At 40.3% G+C, this 12,405-nt stretch overlaps 1 protein-coding gene across 9 annotated transcripts in view; it reads right to left on the bottom strand.

The window, feature by feature from the left end:
* SDCCAG8 (SHH signaling and ciliogenesis regulator SDCCAG8) overlaps window positions 1–12,405 on the bottom strand; it is a 160,173-nt gene that overhangs the window by 128,384 nt on the left and 19,384 nt on the right. For all 9 annotated transcript variants that reach the window (XM_032801090.2, XM_032801098.2, XM_032801095.2 and 6 more), the window contains exons 4-7: window positions 6,071–6,184; window positions 2,730–2,855; window positions 2,264–2,404; window positions 196–260 (exon numbers count right to left, since the gene is read on the bottom strand). In XM_032801090.2, the coding sequence (XP_032656981.1) occupies window positions 196–260; window positions 2,264–2,404; window positions 2,730–2,855; window positions 6,071–6,184 (446 nt within the window). The remainder of the gene's footprint in view (window positions 1–195; window positions 261–2,263; window positions 2,405–2,729; window positions 2,856–6,070; window positions 6,185–12,405) is intronic.

Here is a 12,405-nt window from a genome sequence, read left to right as displayed (position 1 = left end):
GTATCATGTACTTGTCCTAAAATCATGTTTTTAATTATATTTCAGGAAGAATTGCTTATACTAGAAAACATAAATGTTTAATTATCACATGTGCCTGATTAAATTTTAAAAAGTAATTTTCAACAAGAGTGCAAACCACTGAAAACACTTGTGTTTTTTACAAATTATTTAAAGAAAATGGCCATTTCAATTTACCTTAGAGACCGTACTTGAGCTTCAAGTGTATCAGTCCTTTCTTGATAAAGAAGTTTTAGCTTCTCCTATAGGAAAAGATGAAAAAACTGTATGTCTTCCTCTTTCCTCACAATTATCTCCTCTTAGCACTTTATAGATATATCCAAAAATTAGCTGTATTCACTAATTTCCCCTGAAGATAATCAAATTTTTTTTTAACCCAAAACCATTAGTTTCAGAACTAACTTTCCTTACTCTTCTTTTCAGAAAGCTTAGATAATGAACAGAACAGGGATACTTACTTATTTCTACACATGGAGCCACATCCTTAGGTAGTGTAAATTGCCACAGATCCATTGATTTCAGCTGAGCTACTTGGATGTATACAAGTTGATGATCTGACCAACTGGGTCTCATAACAGGGTGAGCCACCACCACGGTGCCTGTTTGTGGCCTGGGGCAGCACCCTGCCTTAGTTTCCCCTTCTATTCAGGGCCTCGTAAGAACTCCATAATCCAATGGTAATTAAAAACACTCCCCTTCTAAGGTCAATTTTTTAAGTCCTTCCACACACTAGCGCTCCAGGCCCCAACTCTATATTTCAGTGTCTCTCCTTGACTCAGGAGACTTCAAACCAGGGTTCAGTTCAAACAGTTCCTTTATTACCTGCAGCACTCATCTCAGGCCAGATACATCTTCCCAGGCTTCTGTCTGGACACTTCCAGCCATCTCAGCTCCCACTTGAGCTGCCTTTCCCCAGAAGTTTGTCTCTTCCTACCTTAGCTCACCATGCCTGAGTTAATCATGTGATCTCAACCATTATTACCCACCTGGGGAAGTGACCTGATCACGTCGAGTTTGGAGCTGAGGCCCCATTTTCCCTTAAAGGGGCCAGTCACCCTATGACAGGCCTGACTTTGCTCCCACAGAATTCAATAGAAATATTCCTAAATAGAGAAGATTTGGGGCCATTATGAAGAACCTCTCATTACCACAACATGAGCTATTCAATAGTTTAGTCCTATTTCTTGCGAAAAAGCTGAACATGTAAGTGATGTACCTGCAGTGGTTAAATGGCACAGTGATGTGGGGCTACAGCAATCCCTTACACAGAATCTCTCACTGTTGTTTCTTTCACCATGAATGATCAACCAATACACAAAATGTCACATATGGCCAAATAAGAGGAAAGAAAAGAGGCAATTATTGTGGTGACCTGAACTGTCACAGGGTTTAAGATGCTGGGAGCTTAGTGTCATCACAAAGATTTCTGGCTCTGCAGACAGAGGCATCAATGAAAATATTTTTTTATATACAGTATAGTGTTTTCTTGGCATAAATGAGTGATTAGGAATAATAATCCTGAAGCACCCAAATGTCCTTTAAAACTACATAGTTCACACATAGAGATATTACAGTACTTCATTCACCACAACTGTTAGGCAGAATGAAGTAAGTAGCAGTGACAGCAATACACCACCACCAGTTTAGGTCAGGAAGTGAAAAATACATTGTCAAGTTGAGATGACAGAGTAAGGACTTTCCCAAATGGAGTATCTCCAAGATACTGTGGGCCTTCTGTGCTGCATCTCTGAGAGGCACAACACAGAAATTGTAACCTAAGGGATGGGGATTAAGAAGAGATGAAGCCACTTCAGCACCGTCTGGATGCTGGGCTGCTCCGGAGACTGCAGCGACCCACAGTACGGGACAGCTGCCTAAGTTACCATAGCTAGCTCTTGACTGCTTGCAGGCATCCATATTGTCTAGAATCTCCACAGTGCTATTCATTGCAGCGTCATACCAGATATGCGCCATCTACCCCAGTTCCCCTTGACATGCTGAGATTTGCACAAAACAGCCTACCTATCACCACTGCCTAAAGGGACAAAACAATTATCTTAAGACATTAAGAACATAAGCTTCAAGGGATAGATATTGACCTCAAAGACTAGGAGTTAAATCAATCAAATCTTCTCCTCCAAAACTCTCAGGAAATCATTAATCCTCAAAAATGCCACCAAGAAAGAGGAGCACTAAAATCTTTAGCCGAGATGTGACACCGCAAAGAAATTATTTCGATACCAACCAATTCTAGCTGCCATTTTTCTGTTTCTGCAGTGTCTCTTGCAGCCAAAACCTGTTCTTTATTATGTGATGGTGATGACTTGGCAGATTGACATAAATAAGAATCATCACCTCCTACAGTCCAGGAGTTCCGAACATTTGCCTGAAATACAATTGTAATGCTTCAGAGTTTAATCACAATAGCTGTTTAAGTAAAAATATTAACTATTGCTAAATAAATAAAAAATATTGAACATTACTGTTAAAATCCACTAATGGAAGAATCTGTGCAGAATTTAATGTAGTTGCCCTCTGGGAAGAAGATAGTAATGTTAGGATCTCTAATCCAGCATTTTTCTAAATTTACATAAAGGTTTGGTTAAGGTTCAGTTTGAGAACAAATGACAGTTTGGACAGTTCTTATTTAAATGAACCAGTTCACCGACCCTGAATAAAAAAAGAATAAAAAAAAAAAAAATCAAACTTACTGAAGCACTCAAAAGCGTTTGTTCTCTCAACGTCTGCTCTATAGTTAGAGATTTCAGTTCCTCATGGAGTTTCTCATTTTCAACCACAACTACTCGTATCCGATCTTTCATCCCAGACAACTCCTCCTATGAGACCAAATACAAATACCGTACATAGGCAGCTCTTAGATAAAGCTATGACCATTTGTCATAAACAGATAGCTAAGGGTTAATGTTTCTTTTACCTGTAAAAGGTTAACAAAGGGAACCACACACCTGACCAGAGGACCAATCAGGAAACTGTATTTTTCAAAGCTCAAGGAGGGAATGTTTGGTTGCCCTCCTTATGTTGCTCTACTCTCTATGTTGCCCAGTCAGTCTCAGCTGATGAGAGGGAGTCTTTCTATCTTATCAAGGCTTCTAACTTCTGTTTCCCAGTTGTAAGTACATGTATTAAGACAAATAGGTTCTTAATTGGTTTTATTTTTGTTATTTACACGAGTGTATTAGTTCTGCTGAATGCTTAAACTGTATTTCTTTGAATAAGGCTGTTTATTCAATATATTTCTTATAAGCAAAGCGCCTGTTGCTAGCTCACCTTGATGCGAGATCATGTTGTTTTTCTTATTTTGCTTTTATATCAAAGCTTCTTTTTAAGACCTGTTGAGTTTTCTCTGGGTAGGCTAAGGAATGAAGGAAGGGAAATTCTCTTTGTGTTAGATTTACGGAGGGTGATCTGGCAGCCTCAGGGAAGAAGGAGGGGGGAGGTAAATTGCCTCTCTGTTTTGGCATTCAAGGAGTTTTAAGTTACAGTATCGCCCAGGTATAAGCACCAGGAGGGGAAGCTGGGGATTGAAACAGAGGAGACAAGGGAGGAGGTTTGTTTCCCTTGTGGTGTGAGACATCAGGGCCTCTGAGCTTGGGGTCCCTTATGAAGTTTTGGGGAGACCAGAGTGAGCCAAAACACTGGAATTTTTGGCTGGTGGCAGCGATATCAGATCCAAGCTGGCAATTAAGCTTGGAGGGTTCATGCTAGCTTCTCAGTTTATGAACGCTAAGGTTCAAATCTGAGTAGGAAGCTACGACACCATTTAAGTACATCTTGATGTCACAGGCAGAGTTGCACAAATAACTGATTTTTTGATTCACTTGCAGTTCCAAAAGCTGAAAAAGATTCAGTTTGGGTCAAACCAAAATACTTTTTCAGATCAAAACAAAATGTTTCATTCAACCCAAAATGAAAAGCTTCAGGTATTTTTAATAACAGCAAAGGAAATGAAGGGTTACAGTCACAAAAAACAGAGGAGGCAGCAATGTCCTCTCTTATACCTAACAGCCCAGTGGTGAGGGTTCTTACCTGAGATATGGAAAACCCAACTCTGGAGCAGGGACCTGAGCCCAGATTTCTTCTTTCCAAGTGAGTAAACTAACCACCAGGCTATGGGCTATTCTGGAGTGGGCCTCTCTCAATCTCTCCTGTCAAAGCTGTTCTACTTTGTATAAACACTTACATATTAATTGGAACAGAGACTGGATCCAAGGTGTCCCAGGTGAGTTCCCTAACCACTAGCCTATAGAGTCTCTTTCACTCTCTTTCTCTGACCCAATGACTATTCAAGCATTTTGCACAAAGTGGAAATTTTAACTTGAGTCAATTCCCTCACATGTGTCTCCCCTAACCAGTGGGCCCCACACACCACCTGCATATCTGTTTTTGTGAATGTGGCCTAAATCTCCTGGTGAACGTAGCCCACCCAAAATTGAAATGTTTTGTTTTGATAATGTTAAAAAACTGTTTTGACACTTCTAATTATTATTATTTTTTACCATTTTTGCCAAAAAACACTCACCCGTTTCACCAATTCACCACATTTGTGAAATGTTTTGGTTGTTCCATATCTCTTTTTCAGTAACAAAAAGTTTCATGTAAAATTTTTAACCTAGCTCTAGTCATGCATATATATTTCTTAAGATATTAGTAAAAGACTCTCGTTCTTTTTTAACTCCATTACAGGCACAATAAGCATGTTTGGTAATCGTCTAATTTGCACATTAATGCTGGTTAGATGGTTATTTGAATAGGAAAAGTTATTTAAATGAAACAGTTGGATAAGTAGATACACACTTGTCTATTTCAGACACATTTTAACAAGTAAAAAAGCCTCCTGATAAGATGGATCTTTAAGAAATAGAGATTTGATGATGTATGTGAAGACACAGTACAGTAACTCCTCACTTAATGTTGTAGTTATGTTCCTGAAAAATGCAACTTTAAGTGAAAAAATGTTAAACGAATCTAATTGTCCCATAAGATTTAATATAAATGTGGGGGGTTAGGTTCCAAGGAAATTTTGGAAGGGTAGATACAAGGCATACTGCATACAGCTCACTGCAGGCAAGGACACTAGAGAGCACATTTGCAGCAGCAGCGGCAGCCTCCCTGGAGAACAGGCTCGGATTTTGCCAGGAATGCTCCAGGCCCGCTTCTTCCAGTCCCCACTCTATTCCAGGCCCACCTCTTCCCACCCCCACTCCATCTCCTCTCCAGAGCACGCCATGTCCCTCCCCCCACCGAAGTCCTAAGCGCCGCCAAACAGCTTTTGGTGGCGCTTAGGACTTTCTGTGAGGGAGGAGGAGGAGCAGAGATGCAGCGCTTCCCCACTCCTGCCCCTCCTTCCCAGAAAGTCTTAAGCGCAAAGTGCTGGGACAGGAGCGGGGAAGCCCCGCGTCTCCATTCTTCTCCCTCCTTCCCAGAAAATCATAAGCGCCACTAAACAGCTGTTTGGCAGTGCTCAGGACTTTCTGCGAGGGAAGGGGAGGAGCAGAGACACAGCACTTTCCCGCACTGCCCCTCCCTCCCAGAAAGTCCTAAACACTGCCAAACAGGTGTTCAGCGGCGTTTAGGATTTTCTGGGAGGGAGCGGGAGGAGTGGAGACCTGGTGCTTCCCCGCTCCTGTCCTTCCATCCCAGAAAGTGGGGAAAGTGCTGGGAGGGAGGGGGAAGAGGCAGAGAAGTGGAACTTGTGCAATGCTCCCTTGTAAAGTCGCTGCTGTTCCACAGAATCTTACAAGCAGGCAGCCAAACGACGTTATAAGGGAGCATTGCACAACTTTAAATGAGCACATTCCCTAATTAAGCAGGGATGTAACACTGAAACAATGTTAAGTGGGATAATGTTAAATGAGTTACTGTACATTCTGAACTGCATTTGCTTCAGTTTTGGCTAGTGTAATATTTAGAATCTCAAGGTCTGAGCCCGTAAGCACTTTGCATATAGAACTCTTATTAAAAACTCAATGGAAATTCCATGACACTGACACTTGTGGGATCAGGATCTTAATGGGTGAAGCAGGCTGCATACCTTGCAAAACTTCACTTCAGCTTCTAAGTGGTGAATGTACTGGGACTGATCATTAATGATAGGAACAAGATCACAAAGTGTAGGCAAACTCTGATCTGCAGCTTCTGAAGTTCTCTGGGGGGAAAAAAAAAATAAGTAAATTAAGCATAAAAAATATTTTATAATCAGAATTTTTCTCTAATTTTTGCATCATAGAAAGTTGTTTCCATTCACAGAATCCTATTCATACTTAATACACTTTTGCAAAGTGTTAAAAAGAAAGTAAGTATCTTGTACAAAAACACTGATGAACTATTCATGCTATTATAGTAATATAGTGAAACCTATACTAGAGACCACCTTTACTAAAGGCCTCAATGTCTTAAGAGACAATCCTAAAATATACCCAATTCTGTTCCACCTTTACAAATGACCACTTCCACTGAGCAACCAATTTTTGATGGTCAATTGAGTGGTTGGTTAAGAGAGATATTCGGGCTGATCCTCAACACACTGTATTCACTATAAGGAGACATGATCACACATATGTATTTTTCAGTAGTGCACCAACACACTGTAGAAGGATGAATATACAAACAAGTATAATATATATTATGGGAGTATCATAACAGCATGATAATTACATTTGAGAAGTCCGCATAAAGTAGGGATTACATATCTAACAGACTAAGGCGAGAAGAGACGACATGATCATCTAGTCTTACCTGCACATTGCAGGCCACAAAACCTCACCCACTCCCTTCTGTAATAGATCTATACCCTTGGGCTGAATTTATGGAAGTCCTCAAATCATGATTTAAAGACTTTAATTTACAGAGAATTCACCATTAACACTCGTTTAAACCTGCAAGTGATCCAGGCTGCAGAGGAAGGCAACCCCCCCCCAAGGTCTCTGCCAATCTGACCCAGAGGAAAATTCCTTCCCAATCCCAAATATGGCAATCAGTTAAGACTCTGAGCATGTGGGTAAGATCCACCAGGCAGATACCTGGGAAAGAATTCTCTATAGTAACTCAGAGCCCTCCCCACCTAGTGTCCCATCTCCAACTGTTGGGGATTTTTGCTCCTGGCAGTCACCAATGGACCACATGCCATAGTAGGCAGTCCCATCATACCACCCCCTCCATAAACTTATCAAGCTCAATCTTGAAGCCAGTTAGTTTTTTTTGTTTGTTTGTTTTTGTGTTTTGTTTTTTACACCCACGGCTCCCTTTGGAAGGCTGTTCCACAACTTCACTCTTCTGATGGCAAGAAACCTTCGCCTAATTTAGAGCGTAAACTTGTTGATGGCCAATTTATATCCATTTGTTCTTGTGTACACATTGGTGCTTATCTTAAATAACTCCTCTCCCTCCCTGGTATTTATCCCTCTGATGTATTTATAGAGAGCAATCATATCTACCCTCAGCCTTCTTTTGGTTAGGCTAAACAAGTCAAGCTCTTTGAGTCTCCTCTCATAAGGCAGGTTTTCCTTTCCTCCAATCATCTTAGTAGCCCTGCTCTGCACTTGCATAAGAAAGATTAATTCAAACTGGAGCATGGGAGACCAGAATTACACACACTATTCCAGATGAGGTCTCACCAGTGCCTTGTATAATGGTACTAACACTTCCCTGTCTCTACTGGAAATACCTCTCCTGATGCATCCTACGGCTCCATTATTACATATGAATCTAATATTAAAGCACTTATTCTTAAGAGTACAGTATAAATTAACTGAGAAGGTAAATAAATCTGTTCATCAAGCTAAGTTATAATGACTTTTAAAAGGCCTCTAAGTTTTGGGGGTCGTTTTTGTTCTTTTGGTGAGTATAACCTTTCTTTCACCTCTCTAGCAAATAAAATCCCACTTTCTGAGACTTAAAAATTGACACTCAGATTGTAACAAAATTTATGACAGGCTACTTGTTCAAATGTATTCATTTTTAAAACTTATTAACAATATTAGAACCATTTCTAGCTACACTGCAATGGTCTTTGAGTAATACTTTTGTCATCATACAGATTTGTCATTAAACCAGAAATCAATAGAGCAAAATTGTTGAGCTAGAAATTAAAACTCCACTTTTGGGGTCCTTAAAAACAGACCTGGGGATTGGGGGATGAGGAGCTGACTGAAAAATAGGAAAACAGGAAGAAGTGAGCTTCACCATCATGATTGCCACACCCATCATCTCCTGGGATCCCAGAATCCAATGACACAACTGGGCCATTGTCGTCCTCACCTGACAGATGTCCTGATCAGATCAAGCAGAAAGAGAGGAACCCAGATAATATTGTCACCTCCATTGGCTCTGTCTGAACTCCAAACATCATCTGGCTCCTGTCATCACTCCCTTCCTTGTAATAGTGTTTTCTTTTTAAAAACACCCCTTTGTATTTCTATTTGTTTTAACCCCTCTCTTTTCATTTGAGAAGCCTGCCAAGACTACTTCTTTCTGTAAAATACCTGTAAGCCTGTTACCAAAAAGGAAGTTAAAAGCAAAGCCCTAAAACGCTCAATGCTAGTACGCATTTGCCAGGTCTCAGAGTGACCACACTGCACATTAAGCGAGGGGAAGAGGAGGGAGAGAGGAGTGTTGTCTGGCTTGCTGGAGGAAGGTGTGTACCTCTTTAAGAGACTGAGACAAAGAATGGTTCTTGCAGCAACCACGCAGCATGGAAATGCTGCCCCATGCCCCCCAGATGACTGGAAGAGAGGGGAGGTTACATAACTACATGCTCCTAGCCATGGAAGTGGCAAAAGATCAGGTTTAGTCAGGATCTGCTCTGGGGGGCTAGAACGAATTTTTCCCTCACTGCCAGATTGGACTAGGTGAAGTGGTATTTTTTTTTTTTTTTTGACCTTCCACACAACAGATTTGGAGGGGGTCTGAGGACTGCGGGGGGAAAAGGTTGATCACTTAGTTGGGCAAATATGGGTTAAAGGAGTGGAAAAATGGGAGGGGGGACTTGGGGCTCCTGTGACTGGCACTGCAACACCCTCTCTTCTTATAGCCCATCTTAACCCTCAGTTGAGGGGAGGGGGGATGGGAAGGTCCCAGCAGCTGGTGGGCTAGGGACCAGGATGATGGTAGATGATGACAGCAGCTCTCCAGGTATATATGGAAATGATCATGGAATTACCTGCTCTGTATACTTTTATCTGCCGACTATTCCCAGACAGCTGTTAATAAAATTGTGGCCTGATTAAACCTCATCCAGTGTCTCCTGTCCTTCTTTCAGCATAGCCGGACAATAGCTGATAAGACTGTGCTATGCCTGTAATTTTCAAACAGTGAGGTTGCAAGTAAGAGTCAACACCCAAACCACTCTTTTTCCTCCTCCTGTTTGTGTTTTGTTTTGAAATGAGACTGGACTTTAACACCAACTTTTTTTTTTCCCCTCACAAAGGACAGTTGTTCTCACCTTTTATATAATCTAAGAGACTGTCAAATGATAGTGAGATTGTTTTGTTGTTGTTTGAACTAAGCAGGCTGAAGTGTCTGTACTCAGAACCCCAAACTTTGTTTAAAACTGTTAATATTGCAAAGTGACAGGGTATTTTCAGAGTCATGGATTCCAAGGCCACAAGGGATCATTGTAATCATCTAATTTCATCTCATGTATAACACCATGGAACATCCCCAAAATAATTCCTTGATTATATCTTTTGGAAAAGCATCCAATCTGGATTTAAAAATGGTCAGTGATGGAGAATCCACCACAAGTCCTGTTGGTAAACTGTTTCAATAGTTAAATACTCTCATTATTAAAATATTATGCCCAATTTCTAGTCTGAATTTGTCTAGCTTCAATTTTCAGCCTCTGAATTGTATTATACTTTTCTTTGTTAGATTAAAGAGTCCATTATCAAATATTTTTGTTTCCACAGTTGTATTTACAGATAGGAATGAAGTTACCTGTTAACCAACTCCCAATTTTTGGGTCATCTGTGAACTATCATGAATGATTTTGTGTTTTCTTGAGGTCATTGATGTAAAATGTTAAATAGTGTAGGTCCAAGAACTGATCCCACAGGACCCTGATAGAAACAGGGTCATATTAACATCTTTGATTCTCTAGGACCATTCTTTCCATTTAAAATGTGTTTACTAATCAAGTCCGCTCAGAAATATGAAAGGAAACCCAAATGCATGAAGAAATAGTAAATTTCAGAAACAAGGGGTAAAATTTTCAAAATGACTAAGACCTGGGCTATAGTAAAAGTTAAGTTGACAAAGCTATGGCACTCAGGGATGTGAAAAATTCACACCCCTAGTGCCGGAGCTAAACTCAATTAATCCCCGGTGTAGATAATGCTAGGTCAACCTTCCATCAACTACCTTCTGCTGCTTGGGGAGACAGACTAGCTACAGCAATGGAAAAAAACTCTTTTATTGCTGAAGGAAGCATCTATGCTATGGCACTACAGCGGCATTGATCAGGACTGTAACCAGGGTGGATAAAAATCAATGATTTTTTTTTTCATTTAAATTGGCTTTTTTTGATAGATTTTTTCCTCAAAACACATTTTACCTAAAGATAGTTTTAATTAAGATACGTTATAGCTCAAAGATATTTCATCATGGAATAGAGATTATAAAATTCTAATTCTATAGTATGAGACAATATATTCACGTAAAGTTTAAGAAAGTTTTGTAAATGAGTTTCAATAGTTCATGGATTAGGGACCCAATCTTATGGGGTTCCACAGTTTCTGTATAGATTATTTAGGTTAATCTTTCTATCTACCCAATGGGACTCAGTGCTCAGTCTAGAAGATACCATCAGAGATGCTTAGTTTTGCAGTTTTCAAACTGTGGATTTGTGTCTCCAAAGGTAACATGCTTTTTAACAGCAAAAATGTTATTAAATAAATAATATATAGAGATGAGAAATAATAGAGCTTAATCCTATTGTCCCTCTGCAAATTTGTGTACACAGAGTCAATCCCTTACCTCTGTCTAAAAGTGCAAAGTTTCAAAAAGTTCAATGAACAGAAGATTGTTGTGGGCAGAAGAGAATTGGACAAGGGGAAGAAGTCTGGAGATAAACGTGAGAAGGGAAGGACAGGCAGTAGAAACAAAGGTGAAACTGTTTGAGCAGCATGCTCCAGAAGTCTTGTGGTCTTTCTGAGTGTAACCTTCATTGATTTGAGATCTACCATACCATTCTCTCACTAGAAGGGAAAACCTATAATGGCAGCAGGCCATAAAAGAGACCCAGTTTGGGAATATTTTAATGAAGTTCCTCTACCTGTGGGTAAGACAGGCATGCCTGCAAAAGGCAAAACAGTGCAACAAAGAAATGCAAGGCCTGGTTGCCCAAATGAAACAACATCATAAGAAGTGTTCCTTCTCAGGAGGAAGCTGTGTTGAAGATGATGAAAGGAATGTGTCTGAACATGCAGGATCTTCAGGTTGGTAAACGTTTTTATTTCATACTTCTTTCTTTAGGACTGCCTGTCTTCCTTCTGGACTACTCTTGAATTCTCATGTTTGAGCAAAGAAAATACTGTAGCTGTTACTCTATAGTACTATCATTTTAGGTGCAGTTGTGATAAACTAAATAGCAGAAATAGGCAGATCTTCCTTTTACAATTTCACCTTTAAAGTAGTACTGAGTGTCAATGAATACAAAGAGTAATACTAAATGAACAATTTGGTAATAATAATTAAATAACTACGTTGACATTTTGTTTAGGAGAATCCATCCTCAACATACAGGATTCTGACAACTATCCACCTTCAAGATCACCATCATTTTCTATAGTTTCAGAGTTATCTGCCAATGATAGTGTTTCAGTCACATCATGTATATCACATAGCCACAGTATATCACCTGTAGCAAAAGAAAAAAAAAAAATCTCCATCACCCAGAAACAACCATAGATAAGTTTGGATAAGAATACGCAGATTACAAAGAGGTAACTGATGAAAAAATTGCCTGGTTTGTTTATGCAGCAAACTCTCTTTTCCATATGATTGAGAAGCCACACTTCATTAACATGGTTCAGTCATTAAGACCAGGATACAGTCCACTCAACAGAGCAGATGTCGCAGGCAAATTGCTAGATAAAGTGTATGAAAGAGACATTGAGCAGTGTGCAAAAGGTCTAGAGCACGGACTGGCAACCTTTGGCATGTGGCCCATCAGGGAAATCTAGGCCAATGAGGGCTGTGGGATGTGCTGGCCGCCACTTCCTGCAGCCCCCATTAGGCTGGAATGGCGAAACACAGCCCTTGGGAGCTGCGACCAGCCGAACCTGAGGACGCTGCAGGTAAACAAACCATCCTGGCCCGCCAGCGGATTTCCCTGATGGGCCATGTGTCAAAGGTTGCCGATCCCTGGTT

The sequence above is a fragment of the Chelonoidis abingdonii genome, chromosome 3 (genome assembly GCF_003597395.2).
Source record: "Chelonoidis abingdonii isolate Lonesome George chromosome 3, CheloAbing_2.0, whole genome shotgun sequence".
NCBI lineage: Eukaryota > Metazoa > Chordata > Testudines > Testudinidae > Chelonoidis > Chelonoidis abingdonii.
This window is presented reverse-complemented; position numbering and strand designations above follow the sequence as displayed.